General features: G+C 40.1%; 1 protein-coding gene across 4 annotated transcripts in view; it reads right to left on the bottom strand.

Moving 5' to 3' along the window:
• Positions 1 to 15,521, bottom strand: part of APP (amyloid beta precursor protein) — a 286,033-nt gene extending 270,512 nt beyond the window's left edge. For 2 of the 4 annotated variants that reach the window (XM_081235728.1, XM_081235729.1), the window contains exon 1: positions 15,316 to 15,521. In XM_081235728.1, coding sequence (XP_081091854.1) covers positions 15,316 to 15,372 — 57 coding nt within the window. In that variant the 5' untranslated portion in view covers positions 15,373 to 15,521. The remainder of the gene's footprint in view (positions 1 to 15,315) is intronic. The other 2 variants (XM_081235726.1, XM_081235727.1) reach the window with 1 other exon arrangement.
• Between the last annotated feature and the right edge of the window lie 319 nt (positions 15,522 to 15,840).

Below are 15,840 nucleotides of genomic sequence, written 5' to 3'. Positions count from 1 at the left end.
GTGCACTGAAACGTACTAATTTTGCCAGTTTCTCTTCTCTTTTATGTGTCTACTAGAAAATTTTAAATTATACTTGTGGTCCTATTATACTTGTATTGAACTGCATTGTTTTGGAGTTGGGCCTAGGCATTAAGTGAGGGCCAGAGGAATTGTAAGATGAAATGACATCAGGAGAGCATCTGAGGGGAATATTGCCATTCCCTGGCTCTTCACCATTAGGACTTGGAGCTTATCATTTCCACACAATACTTATAAATGGCTGTTTTAAAGCCTTGCTTTTGTTCTCTTGTTCTGCTCACCAACAATGAATCAATAGCAAATAACACTGGGCCTAAAAAGAATCAATATCACTTTATTTACTCTAAGGCTAAATCTTAATTATCAACTGTAGGATTGTATTACAGGATTGTAGCATAATCCTAAATGGATGCGCCTTCACACAGGCACAACTGTTTTCCGTTTCCTTGAATTGAATATATATTTAAAGTAATAACTGAGTTTCCTTCACAAAGATGATCACAATCTTCTTTTTTTTAAACTCACATTCGAATTTGATAGGAACAACTAAAATAAACTTGCATGGATGGAGCACATTTCATTGATATCTAACTAGAACCTTTTCCACTAATTTTTACAATCTGTATCAATTAATATATTTTATTTTATTTTTTTTAATTTAATGTATTTTAAATCATCAAGGAAGCAGAGATCGTTTCTAGAGAGCTTGTTTACTTAGAAATACAACGGGGTATGAACAAAGCCAATAAAATATAAGATTCAGGTAAGTCGAGAATAAATATTCTTCTCAGAACATTTTCTTGGACTGCCAACTTTTTCAATTAGGAAATCTTAAACAAAGGAATCCATCTATTGATAATTGCCTGCAAAATCAACTACCAATTATTTAAAGCAAGCAACAGTCCTTAACTCTGAAATCCAAAGCCAACTAAAGGCACAACCATTTCAGACTGGGCTTAAACCATAGCCAGTAATTAAGTCAGATATTTTCAGATATATGAAAGCAGAACACAATTCAGAATAAAATATGCCCTTTGAGGAATTTTTAAATAATAAATAATAAAAAATAAAGTTTTAAAATAAATTTTCTATATAATCTATATGACCATTAGAAAATTATGCAGGAATTAAATAACAAGATTTTCTTATATTTTCAAATTCTAGCTAATATATTTGAAACAAATATTCAAACTTCCATGATATAATTTATCACACACTCTTTTTATGGGGAAAAAAAGAGTATAATTTCAAAATATGACCAGGATAATGTGAGAGAAATCTATGTTCACACACATATCGGCTCCTCTTTCTGATTCTTATGATTAATTAACAACTATTTCAGACACTACACACTGTCAATTGTTTTTCTGAAGGCAGTCTCTTTAAGTGATAAGATAAAATATTTTCCTTGCTAGACACTTCAAAAGAAAAAGGAAAAGAAATGCCAAGATTTAAGATGATCAAACTTAAACTATGCTTTTGATTACTCTTAAAGAGAACCAAGTGTTCAAAAAAAATAATGTGGAAAATAAAACGAAGAGTAGCTTTTGAGGAACCATGATATTTTAGACACTTCCTTAAGACAGAAACATGTACAATATGTCAAACTATTGGGACATATTTTAAATAAATCTTGAGGTGCTAGTAAAATGCCTACTATAAAAACTCAATTATGCCCTAACGTGGATAAGTATATCAAGCCTGCTCAAGATTCTAAGTTTTTCTTCCTCATCTTTATTTCATCACATACTTTTGGTAAATATCTTCATTTGTCCACATCTAGAATAATTGAAATGAATAAGAAAATAGATAAGTAGTTAAGATGAGTTTTAAAATGGCAGCCTCATTTTTACTGATTTATTTATTAATTTTACTGATTTATTTACTAATAATTTACTAATATATTAAGGTTTATTTTCCTCTTTTCCACAGGTTTTTCAATTCTGTTTTAATAACACAGATGCACATAAGCAGATCTGAAAGGGTGTGTAGCAATGGAAAAGAAGTTGAACATGGTAGGGAAATCTAGCTCAAAAGAGATTCCCAGTATCATCCTCTTCTCTAAAAACCTCAAAGCTTGTTTTATCTGCTATTCCTTTCAAAGAACAAGCACAACAACAAGGGTGCTTTAGGGAAGCTTCTAGATCAAATGAAAGATAGTCTACTAGTGTGGAGAGTAAACTGATACTGCCATTATTATCCACAGAGCCACTGGAATTACACCTGTTTCCATCACTCTGATTGAAAGGATTTCCAGGACCCCAAGTCTAAACCTCCTTGGGTACAATCTGCCACAGTAAAGGCTTAGCTCTTAGGTGTTCCTGCCATAAAAATAAAACAGCATTCCCCATCTCCTCCTCCATCACTCCCCAAAGATGTGCTTCTTATGTGGTTAGCGAGCAGATAAGAAGTGGGCAAATCCCCAAAACCTAATCCAATTGCTCAGAGAGAACCTTTCCTTCAGTTTGTTTATTAATCTACTCATTTTTGTCTATATTCCTTTGTATTGTATTTCCTCTACATCCCAGAATGTCAGTTGTCACCCAATACCCTACCTCTGCTTTATCAGTAAGATAACCTGGAATGTATTCCTGGTGGCAATACTCCCAGCTAATAGACCACATGTACCAGCCTCCCTTGCAGCTAGGTGCTACCATCTGGCTAGCAAGATGAAGCAGACATTAACAAGGACTTCTGAAAAGGCTCCTAAACCTAATTGAACCACAGTCGTCAATGGTTACTCCCATTGTAGGAACATCTAAAAGGACCCCATTGCTGAGAAAATGAAGTTCAAACTCATCAAGGCATCCAAAGCTCTTAATCTCCTACTGTCCCCACACCATCTCCCTCACCCATATTCACATGGCTTCCTCTTTTTAACCTCTACACACTTGCTGCCCTTTCTGTCTGGAAAGCCCTACCATGATCCAATTAACCTCCACTCATCCTTGAAACCCAGTTCAAGTGCTGCCAGTCTTTTCTATGAAGACTTGGTACCTTCTTCCATTGTGACCTTTGGCACACTGTACTTAATTATTTCTGCATCTCTTTCTTCCCCTGTCAGGCTGCGAATCCTTCAAGGAACAGACTCAATCACTTCTCTGTTTATACGTAGCCCCATGAAGATTCTAGGGCTGCTGTCACCCTGAAATACAGAAGGCACCCAGCACATGTCCGAAAAAATGAATGATGTTTTTAAAAATTCAAAAAGTAGGAGAAAAATGCAGTGAGATAAAAAAATTAGGAATAATGAAAATCGAAAATCCAAGGGAGTGCCAGTAACACAGGCGCCAACCACTAACGCCCTGAGAAAATTTGGAGTAGAGACAAAACAGGTGAACACATAATCCAAGTATCCACTTAAACATCCTGCATTAAACCTTCCCCTCATCTGCTAACAGAAGAATCAATAGACAGGCTTGGGTTTGAGTTTCACATGTTACATTTCTGAGATGAATGAGCAAACCACCAATGAGGTTACGTGTCAGATTTTTTTAAAAAGCATAAATAATTTAACAGTGGCAGTAAACCCTGAGAATGATATTTTAACCAATGTTTTGGTTTTTTTTTTCCAGGAAAAAACCCAAAACTTAAGCTAAAATGTTTTTCTCTTTACTGGTTATTTATGAAGTCAATAATACAACTAAGAACACACACACAAGAAATATTCCCAACAAACTCAATACTTCCCATCTGTGTCCTTACAGCAGCACCACCCAGAAAATTCACAAAGATACAAATTTAACCTTTGAGTCCAGACTCATGAAAGTGAAGTGAAATATTTAAATGACAAATACAGACAAGGAAAGGAATTGCTTGGGAACTGGGTGGGTCTGCTTCCTATCTTGTTTATTTATGTATATCCTCCCTGTTCATCATCTTTGTCCTAGATGTCTCAAATGGCCATGTTGATTAATTACTCAGTCCCAAGTTCCTGGTACTTGCACTATCTTAAGATAGCTCTCTACCCGGCAGCCTTTGCTTCTACTGTTTGAGACATTCAGTCACATGGTCATGCTCAGAGAATTCCCTCCTCTCATAATTCACTAAACAAGTATGCAGTGATTCCAAAATTGCAGTTTTGTCACAAATGTATTCTTGAAACTGGAGCCTTTCACAATTCCTCAAATCAACAGAAGTACATAAGCTGCCTTCCTGTTCCATCGTCCTATCAGTTAGCCAAGAGCCTGCCCCGCACAAAACAACTATAGGATTTTCAAATTTAGTTTACTTTTATTGGATTGAAATTTTCTGGATTCTGTGGTGTAAGAGGATTTAACACTTGACACACAACGTTAAAAACAAGCCTGAGAAAACACTGACAAGACACAAGGCTAAATCATAGTGACCTCAATTAGCTTTTCAATGCCTGTCAAGTTAATAGTATATAGTGGCATTGGCTTCAAGCCCTTGAACTTGAAAAGTACAATTCCTTTAGAGAATAGAAGTAACAGGATTTCAATTTTTTTCTTAAAGGGCCAATATTGGTCCTGGTTCACATTAAAGTAAAAAGTAAATATTAGCTGTAAAATGGCAAAAAAGCAGAAAACTGAAAAGAGACAGTGGTAATGAAATTTTCATTTTGATGGCCACTCAATTTCATTCCAAAACACAATGTTTGCTTTCTAAATTCTACTATCTTATTCAAAGAAAATCATTTCTAGGCATCCTCAATTGAAACTGTCCCAATCAATCAGAGGATTGATGAAATATTTCACGAACAAGGCATTTTTCTGCTAGGTCAACTGAATGTCTGAAATAAAGAGTTGCAAATGAAGTTGTTGACAGCATTTATATAACCTTTTCACAATAAAATGTTTCAGAAAAGGCTGAAAAAAATAAATCTTATTTAAAAAGCTTAATTTTTTTCTGTACACTTATAGTTAGGTGTCATTCATAATTTTCATAAACATAAGAGAAGTTAATTCAACTGTCAAAAATCAAACATAATTATCATTACAGTATAAAATTCCTAGAGTCCTGATTTTAAAACATTTGTCAAATATTTCATAAATACTAGATGTAAGGCTCTGTAGTGAGTTATGAAACAAATTATAGGAAACAGTTTGTGATCACAGTCAATAGTCCCTTCTTTGCCCCACCATATTTTAAAAATAATAATAGTATTTATTATTCTAAATAATAAAAATAGTGATAATAACAGTAACACTTATTATAAGAAAAATAGCAATACTTATTGTAAGTAATAATATAGTCATTTTAAGCACTACTAATAGTGATAGTAGTAATACTTATAGTAATATTTATAGTAATACTAATTACCATAATAGTAATGCTTATTATATTACTAATAGTAATGTTATTACTATCATAGCAATATTTATAAATAATAGTGGTAATTCTTATAGGTACTAACCAAAAATAGTGATAATAATGGTAACACATTACTATGAAAACAATAATAAATAACAATAGTATTACTTATCACTATAATGATATAATGGTAGTTTCCCAATTAATGAGATCTTATCACAATTAAGATATGACGTCAATCACTACATAGATGATTTCCCCCTATGCCAAACCTCATTTTGCCCTTCTCTTAAATGAGGAGATTAAAAATCCCAATTTTGGGGTTGGGGGAAGGATAAATGAGAAGGTTGGGATTAACATATACATACTAATAACATAAAATAATCAACAAGGACCTACTGTACAGCACAGGGATCTCTATTTAATACTCTGTAATAACCTATACGGGAAAAGAATCTAAAAAAGAATAAACGTATGTATAACTGAATCACTTTGCTGTATACCTGAAACTAACACAATACTGTAAATCAACTATACTCCAATATAAAATAAACTTTTAAAAGCTAAATTTATTTATTTGTTTATTTTTGGCTGCATTGGGTCTTCCTTGTTGCACATGGGCTTTCTCTAGTTGTGGCGAGCGGGGGCTACTCTTTGTCGAGGTGAGCAGGCTTCTCATCGCGGTGGCTTCTCTTGCTGCAGAGCACAGGCTCTAGGCACGCAGGCTTCAGTAGCTGTGGCATGCAGGCTCAGTAGTTGTGGCTTGTGGGCTCTAGAGCACAGGCTCAGTAGTTGGGGCACACGGGCTTAGTTGCTCCACGGCATGTGGGATCTTCCCAGACCAGGGTTCGAACTTGCGTCCCTGCATTGGCAGGAGGATTCTTTTTTAAATTTATTTTTTGGCTGCACTGGGTCTTCATTACTGCGTGCAGGCTTTCCTCTAGTTGCAGGGAGTGGGGACTACTCTTCGTTTCAGTGTGCCAGCTTCTCATTGTGGTGGCTTCTCTTGCTGTGGAGCACGGGCTCTAGGCATGCGGGCTTCGGTAGTCGTGGCACATGGGCTTAGTTGCTACACGGCATATGGGATATTCCCGGACCAGGGCTCGAACCCGTGTCTCCTGCATTGACAAGCAGATTCCTAACCACTGCGCCACCAGGGAAGTCCCAGGAAGCTTTTTCATTTGGAGAAATCTCCAGGATTCAGGAACTCTGTGTGGACCTTCTATCTTTGGGCAAAGAGAGGGGGCAGTGTGCCTCTGGAACTCCTTTATACACAGGGACCATTCAGATTTGCAAATTTTGAACGGACTGAAGTCTGGCCACACCGACTCTTTGCCCTCCTGGGGCTTTCTGCCTCTGCTTACTTGAATTTCCTATGCTTCTAAGGCAGGAATAACTTCACCCTTCCCACTTAAATTTTTACGTGTTGATTTGTCATAGCAGTAGTTCAAGAGTTCTCTAGGCAAGTTGGAAAATACAGAAAAGCACAAGGAAGAAACTGGTACTCTCACCACCTGGGAAATTGTTCTGTTCTACAAATACGTATGTGGAGGACATGCTACACATGTGGATAGGGATTCTGAAATAATGGGGTGAGCTGGATTTGAAACTGAGCAGGACCCTCTCAGGTAAAAATCCTTTCCCCCGTTTCTTGTTTGTAGGAAATAGGCTTCCTTCAGCCTCCTAGACCTTCCTGAGTTCCTGCCCCACCATCTTTGTTTTTAATATCTAACCGCCAAAGTAGATCTGTGTCTCTGGTTATTGTTTTACATCACAGTGTGTAAATAGTTCTCTCCTCCAGATATCTAAGTTTACATTTGGGTCAGAGAATTTTCCTGATAACACCACATAAAATATCACACTCACAGCAGGTTTCCACCTAGCATTTGTTTATGATATCCTTACCCACCTTAATTTTTTCCAAGTCCCCTATTACTTGCTATTTATTCTGTCTACCCCTCATTATATTGTAAACTCCCATGAGGGGAGGGACCTCAAAATTATTGGTTAAATGAAGGAGTGAATTTTCCTTTCCTGGGTGTGCCTATAAAAATCTAAGTTTCTATATATGAAAATATGCTAGTAACTTCTCTATAGACATTTGATTTTAATTTTAAATTGCTCATTCATCTAATATGTAAGTATCTGAATAAATTATTCTTGGAATGATCAGTCTGCATGTTTGCAAGTTTCTATGGGAGTTTCTTAAAAACTCACCATTTGTATCTTCAAACCAATACACCACAATGACAAAACTATTTGTTTCAAAAAAAAAACATAAATAATTAAGAGCATCAGCATGGGGAATATTTGCTCTCAAATATAACTTTTCATATGATGTTTTTATGTTAGTCTCTGAAGAGTTAAGCAAAGATTTCAAAAAGTTTGCATCAGTTTTAAAGGCTCAGTCTTCAAAGTAGATAAGGCCTCTTTTCTTCGAAAGATGAAAAAAATCAATAAATATGGTTACAAAACAGCACTTATCTATCTTTATCATGCGTGCCTATTAATTCCATTACAAAATAACTGAGTTGTGTTATTTATAAAAACAATAATTATGCTTTAGAAAAGCCATCCATTAGTAAGAGCAAACATAAAAAGTCCTTTTTTTGGACTAACCAAGCCTTAATAGACAATACTATTTTCTTCATTTTTTACTAAAAATAAAAACTATGTTGACTTGTTAGTTGTATTGTAATCCAGCACGTGCAGACAGGAGAAACAACAAATGACTTTGTGGTCACTTGGGGGTAAGAGGTCAGGTCTAAAGTAGACAAATGTATCTCAAGTGTAGGATTAAACCTCTTGTCTTTAGTCCTGTAAAATGTCTCCACCGGGTCAAAATATATCAGTCATCAAAGCTTTGAAATTTCACAAAGCAACAAGAGTAACAATGCATTTCTTCACTTAATACAAATGACTCTTTTTGATAGAGCAGATCTCTTATTCTCATAAGCATCCTTTAAGGCTGAAAAGTAATTTATCAGTCCCAATCACCTAGGATGCCTTAAACATTCTTTAGTGAAGATAGAATGTGGGTTTCTGTGGAAGCAAAATGAGAGCATAGGACAAATTATTAGATTCTCTATGAAAGAGACTCAAGCAAAGAACTACTGCATATCAACAAAATAAATCACCAAATATTTTTTTTCTTGCTCAAACTTCTCAACTAAAAATCATCCCAAATTGGGAAGAAAAAATAAAGAGAGAGACCATCTGGAAATTAGAAGATACAAATACTGGGGTCCATTACTAATAAGACCTTAAGAATTCTAGAATTTGTTCATCTACAAAACAGGGTTATTGTTCTTTTCCCTTTTCTGAAATCTTCATCTTGCTTATTCCTTGCCCCTGCTCATTCACTCTACATAAGTGGTTGTGGTACCTGCTTTCCTCACCGTATCCATTCTGAGCAGCATGTTTATTGCAAACATGGCTACAATAATTGCATCCTCTGATTTGAAGTCACTTTTCTTGATTGAGCAGGACAGTGATAAAGAAATACATGAACTGGTGTGATTAAAAAAAAAACATATAGATTCCTTGGGATTTTGCTTATTGATTCTTCAATGTGTTAATAATACCTTAACCACAGTATCACCAATTTGGGGTATTCTCAAATATCTTCAGCCTAATTTTGAAACTGAGATTAGAAACCTTTTATTTTATAATGAGGAAAATATGCTGACTTAAAAAAACTATGCTTTTAATTAAGCAGTAGATCACTATAAAGTTTTAGAGTAGACCACCATAGAATTTATCATCATCTAGCTAGTAAAATAATTCATTTTATTTTGAAAACTGATTTCTTACAGAAGTGTTACCTTCTCAAGCAGTCTGCTTTTTGGTTTCCTGTTCCTCAGATGAAGATTATTTCAAGCTTCTATTCTAGGTAACATCAAATTTCTTTTGCTGGCATTTGAAATCTTCCATTTCTGCCTAGATTGGCCAAACCTGTTTATTCACTTTTCTAGAAAAGGTTTTGCTGAGAACTAAACCAAGCTTATTCACAGCTCTTTGCACACAGCTGATAATCAACTAATAGTTGAGTTAATAATCGAGCCAGAATATAAACTTGCTCAATTTTAGACATGTCTAGCAAGCTGCCAGGGTACACACATTTAAAATAGATCTTACTCACTTGTGTAACAACTGCTTATGCTTTTTACGTATTTCTGTATATTGTTCAAGTTTTTCTGTTAGCATGAATTGTTTTAATGCTTTTTTAAAAAGCCAACTGAAATATAAAATACATATGAATATTTAATAAATGAAAATTTTATAATATATACTTTAAAAATTTTATTTGTGATAAAAATTTTATCTGCAATGTCTTTTTTACAATTTAAATCAAATTAATTCATTCTTCTCAGAAACAAGCTGCCAAATTCCTGTAACAGTCTGAACTGGTCGGTAAGTGCATTAGTCAATAAGTCATGAAACATCATGTAGGTTTTTATTTTTAACTCTCAACAATGTATGAGATTAAATGTATCTATTTTACATCATCATCATAAACAGTAATTGTAACTAACAGGTAGTGCTTATAAGGTGCCATCATGTTACACATATATTTACTCATTTACTGTTCCAAGAATTTTACTTATATATTTACTCAATCTTCAACAACCATAAACATTATTATCCCCATTTTACAAGGGAAGAAACTGAGGCATGAGCTACCCAAAGTCAATATCTTGATCAATGTGAAATGCTGCCTTCCCAGAACACGTGAGAAACTCCACGACTTGGTTCCTGGCCTGACATCACGTTGGTCGAAATCAAGGCTATAAATGTAGGAACAGTTCCACTATTTTCCATAGAGCTGGCTTTTAAAAGCCTTTCATTTTCCCCATTTCAACCACTACCTTCTTTCATAAAATACTACAATCCTAGCAACGCTCAAGCTAAATCTGTATTTTATGTTTCTTCCAAATGTAGTCACACGAAATAAGTAAAATGGCCTCTGAGCTCCCCATCTCAGCTAAGACTTCATATGTGAAACTTGAGTCTTCTGTATCCCACTCTGAATAGTCAGCTAACTCATCTATTCAGCATCCCTTTTTCATATACCTATTAGTTCATGAATACATCCAGGCTCTTTCTTTTCTTTTTTTTCAGTGACTTACTTTATTCCTAGAGCAGTCCATTCGAATCCAGTTTTTGGTGCATTTCTACTTCTAAAAAGGTACCAGGAAAGCATATCTATTAACCACTAATCTGAAGAGAAAAATTCACCAGATTTTTTTTTCAAAGAAAAACACTAGTGTCCTCACTGAAACAGTTATTTCTTAAACTATCCACATTAAACTGAAAAAAACAGTTACATAACATCTTCCCTTTCCTCTGGTTTTCACTTCCAAATTCAGTTTGAGGGTTCAGGTGCTACTTGCTTTCCTTTTACTAACAACTACAGGGAAAACTAAGAAATAGACATTTTCTGGCTTAAACTTGTTACTCATTCAAGGGGTCTGCTCATTCCTTCACTTTGGCGTCCTCTGCCTGCCACCCTCCATCTTCCTCCAGCCACTAACGAGGGGGTATCTGGATACGGGCTGAGACACACAGGGCGACAGCATCCCCAAGGATTTGCAGAAGATGGTGCTAGTGTCAATTCTCACTCCGTACATACGTATGTGAGGTCCTACTATAAAAAGGAAACCATTTCATAGTCAAGTAGAAGATGAAGAGGCAGAAAACTACCAGAAAAAACTACAACAACAACAAGCTAAACATTTTATTTTCCCCAGCCTCCTCATTGCTGCCCAGTGAATCATTTTTTCATCATGTACTCATTCCCTCAGTCAAGGTCCTACTGAAGATGCCGCCTCAGAGCCCTGAGACCCTGCTTTCAGCCCCTCACCTTCGGCCCTTCACCTCCTTATTTGGAATTCCCTACTCCTCTCCAGAGTGTACCCTGCACCTTTGCTTTCTGTCTCAGCATCTGTCACAGTTCATGAGCACACACTTATAATGATTTGTGTGTGGTCTGTGTATGGTCCCCACTAGACTGGAAGCTTCCTGAAGCAAATGATGGTTTTGTTCACCAGGCTAGCGTCAGGGCTACAGGAGAGAGCTTGGTCCAAAAGGAGAATCAATTAAAAAGGTCCCAAATGAATAGATGAGAAACTAAGAAAATCAAATCCCACACTGGCTCCACCCACACCCTCAGGGGTGTAGGTTTGTGTGTGTGTGTGTGTGTGTGTGTATGCGTATGTGTCTAGGAGGGGAAAGATGAAGGGAAGTATGTAAACAAATATGTAAAAGCAAAGACTCAATCTCCCTTCCCCCAACCTGAGATACAAATCTGGCTGGAAAGGAACCACCAAGAAATTCTCCAGGATTATCTCATCCCACTGTTCCTTTATTCCTTATATATAGACGTTTATACTGTTAATATTTTACTCAGTATGCCACTTAATCTGTACTTTCCTCTTGTACTTAACACTTTCTGTTTTCTTTCATAATCATGTGCCTGTCTTATTTACTCTGCAAACTTCCTGGGAACAGGAGAAGGAGGGTGAGGGGAAATAGGTGTATGCAAGTCAATCTAAACCTCACTTCCTGGAGCTTTATTTTTAAAGTACATGTATAAGGCTTATCTTTGCATTTGTAACTGATATAACTAGGCAGAGATTAGAGAAGTATATTAATCAAAGATGCTTTGTAAGTCTCTTAAGGTAATACATATCCCCACCTAGATCAAACGTGCAGAAAGGGAAGGGACATTTCTACTGAATCTTACCACACTCAATGGTAGTTTAGTGGCCACATGAAAGGCATATAATAGCTCTTTATTTCTAGAATGACGGACAACCTTCATCTTCATACAAATATCTGTAGAGAAATCTCTAGTATGCCATGAAAAGTAACACAAAATAGAGGTCCTCTAGCAACAGGGAGAAAGCCTTTTCCACAAGGATAACCTCTATGTTTTTCTCTTTTTTTCCTGTTCCATTATGGTGCATTACAGGATACTGAATACAGTTCCCTGTGCTACACAGTAGGGCCTTGTTGTTTATCCATTCTATATATAATATTACAGTTTGCATCTGCTAATCCCAAATTCCCAATCCAACCTCCCCGCCCCCTCTTCTCCCTTGGCAACCACAGTCCGTTCTCTACGTCTGTGAATCTGTTTCTTACCTCTCCGTTTTTCTTCAAACCAATATTCAATGGGCCACATTATTTCTTTTTTTTTTTTAATCGGTCATTTCTAATTTAACCTTGTGATTTATTTAGTTATATGTTCCTCTTCATTTCCCCAACCAGAACCAGGGATCATTATTCTCTCTGGAGTACTTCTCTGCAGTACTAATGGCCTCCCAGGTACCCATCACAGGCCTCTGCTGGTTAGGGTGACAAGAGAGCCACTTGGGTGCCCTGCCCGTGTCATGGCTTCCCACAGATCAGGCAGAAACAGTGACTCCTTAGAGCTCACCATCAAATCTGAGCTTCACTATTCTGTGCTCAGGCATCTACCATTAGGTTAGTTCTGGCCAGTGTGAGTAGGTATATATTATCTGTGAATCAGCACCACTATGAAAGCAGATACTTGTGATTAGGTTAAATCCCACAATATAGGAAAACAAAACTTAAGAGGAATCAAGTTTAAATAAATAAATGCCAGGGCCTTTTTAACTCATACTCTGTCACTGTATTAGGGAAAATCATCAATTCAGGTAATGACGCTTCCCCCAGAAGCTGAGGCCCCATTGTCATTGCCCTTATTCATTTCTTTTTTTGAGCCATCTGCAGCAGACCTATTTTCTAAGCCCTACAAAAGACAGTCAATCATAATTACATCTTTTCAGTGGACAGAGATTTAGCTGCATAAATCCCCCTCAAACCTCATCAGAGTGAATTGCCTACTTTTCCATTAACGCTTTGCAAAATGCAAACTGTGAATCTCACCTCCACCCTTTGAAGGTGACAGTAACCAGTGAAAATGTCCAAAAGGATGGAAGAGCAAAAAAAAATGCAGTCAAACAGGCTAAAAAAGAAATCTGAATCATATTTGCCTACACGCTGCCTCCTTTTACACAGAAAAAAATATTGCTCAAAAAAGTTAAATATTTACTTTTTGGCAAAAGCTTCAACTATAAAGGATATGATATGCTGTTAATTACTTAATTTGTGTCTTTTAATGTGTGATAAGACAATCAGGAAAACTGAAATAATCATAGGAATAAATTTAAGTATTGGAAAAATCCCAGCTCCCTTAATTAAATGCATTTTAAAAATAGAAAACCAAATTCTTCAACTCTTAAAACAATCTGCCTTAACTAGCCCTGAGGTGATTCCTGAGCCACTTGTAGGAAAAAGACAGAAGAGGAAAAAGTTCAATGACCTTGTAAATTAGGGACTAAAAAGCTGTAACGGTGTGACACTCAGTATAGTGTCAGTGGAATTACAGGAAAACATTTGTCCAGAAATTGCTTTCTTGGAAAATCACCATGAGGTAGGGGAAAAGGAGAAACAAACAAACATACGGGGAAGGGAGGTTACCAATGGTAAAATACAGAATGGGAACCCAAAGAATGCGGAATACAACCTTTTCTGCCCCAGCTGCCAAGCAAACAACTTCTAAGCATCTTCAGATAAAAAGGAAAATAGTCATTTTGCACAGGCGTTAGCTGAATGTTCGAGAGTTGGATCAATGGGGGAGACTTGCTATACACCTAGCGGTGGGTGGATTTCACCAGGCTGCAGCCTCCACAGATTTTCTCTGCTGCACTGCAGAGGCGCCATCTTCTCCGTCTTAATCTTCACTCAATTCAACCCTTTCATCTGCACCCTAAAAAAAAGACCCTGAGGACCCTCCACAGCAGCCCGCGTCCCCAGGGGAGCTAAACCAGAGTGCCCGGCGCTGCCAGGGAAGAGGCCGCGCCTTCATCAGACAAACGCCTCCTTTGATGCACAGGAGGGGAGTGCTCGTGCCTCCCCACCACCAGCCACTGCCCTTTCCAGACGCACACCCCACTCTCCGCGTACTTCTCCCCAAGGACTTCACAGCCGAGCACAGAATCAGCAAGCCGCGGAGGTGATGGGAAGTGGGGGAGAAGTAGAGGGGTCCCGAGGCGCCGCCAGAGCCCCCTCCGGGACAGACGCGCAGCGCGGGGAAGGGAGTCAGGCGGCAGCCTCGGTGGCGCACAGACCAGCGCGGCTCAGCCCACCGCGCCCCGGGCTGGCGAGGGCGGGGTGTCGCGGCTTTTGTTCCCGGGGACCTTCGCCCTCACCGGGAGAATCGGAGGGTGCGAGCGAACGCCCACAATGTCCTGGCTTGGGGAAGGTGAGAGGTGGCTGCGGGTGTCCGACCCCTCCCATCTCTGTCAACTTAACACAAAAGGGAGACACAGAAATGTACAAAGTTTGCCTGCGGAGGGTGTTGCGCGACCCTGCATGTTGGGGTCGCACTCGGGCGGCAGCCCCGAGCAGCCGCGAAGAGGAAGGAGGAGGAAGGAGGTCGGGCCGAGAAGGGGTGGTGGGGATGCGAAGAGAAGGTGAAACGGGGCGGAAAAGGCAAAGGGAAGCGGGGGGTGGGGGGTGCCCAGCTTCCCGAGCTGTCCCGACTCCTCCTCGCCAGGGCCCGAGAGAAAGGGAAGGACTGCGATTAAGTGCCGGGGACAGGATCCAGGGACGCTGCGTTTTCGGTTTTCCCCACGTGCTCCCTCCCCCTATCTCTCATCTGGACGTGTCTCGCCTGCCCCCCGGCCCCCGAGGCAGGGACTGAGTCAGGGTCCGAGCTCAGGACAGCCTCCTACTCTTCTCGCCCCCGACAGGCGCGGACCCAGGGGCCCGACGCCTCGTCCGCTCCCTCTCCGCTGGCCGGATCGCGCGTCCCCAGGGCAGGGCTGGGCCGGAGGCGGGGATGCGCAGGGCGCCCGCAAGCGGGGGTGCTGGGCGCGGAGAGGAGAGGGGTCCCCTCGACTGCCCCCCGGATTCTCTGGATTAAAGACTCAGAGGGAGCGGGTCCCCTCCTCCCCCCCCGCACCCCACCCCATTCCGAGGCGCGGCACCCACCTCCAACGCCCGAGCAGTCCAGGCGGCCAGCAGGACCAGTGCCAAACCGGGCAGCATCGCGACCCTGCGCGGGGCACCGAGTGCGCTGCTGTGCGAGTGGGATCCGCCGCGCCCTTGCTCTGCCGGTGTCGCCGCCGCCGCCGCCGTCTCCTGTGGCCCCGCGCTCGCGCTGCTCAGGGTGCTCTCTCCTACCGCTGCCGAGGAAACTGACGGAGCAGCAGCGCGGCGGCGGGGCTCGGAGCCCGGCGAGTCAGCTGATCCGGCCCAGCCCGCTCGTCACCCGAGAGAGACCCCTAGCGGAGCCGCCGGGGAGCTGCGCCCGCTCGACCGGGAGGGGCCCGCGCCCCCGGCGCCCACAGGTGCGGCGACCCCGGCTCCCCCGGTTCCCCGAGCGCCTCCCTGGCCGCCGGCCGCCTGAGCCCCGCGAGCAGTAGGAGGGAGAGTCTGGGGCCAGGAGAGGGACGGCGGAGGATCAGGGAAAGGTGAGTCCTAGGACGTCTGGGATGCAGAAAAGTCGAGAGCGCT

The sequence above is a fragment of the Mesoplodon bidens genome, assembly GCF_964165515.1.
Source record: "Mesoplodon bidens genome assembly, chromosome: 5".
In the NCBI taxonomy this organism is placed as follows: Eukaryota; Metazoa; Chordata; class Mammalia; order Artiodactyla; family Ziphiidae; genus Mesoplodon; species Mesoplodon bidens.
The sequence above is the reverse complement of the archived record's forward strand: the minus strand, read 5'-3'. Positions and strand labels throughout refer to the sequence as shown.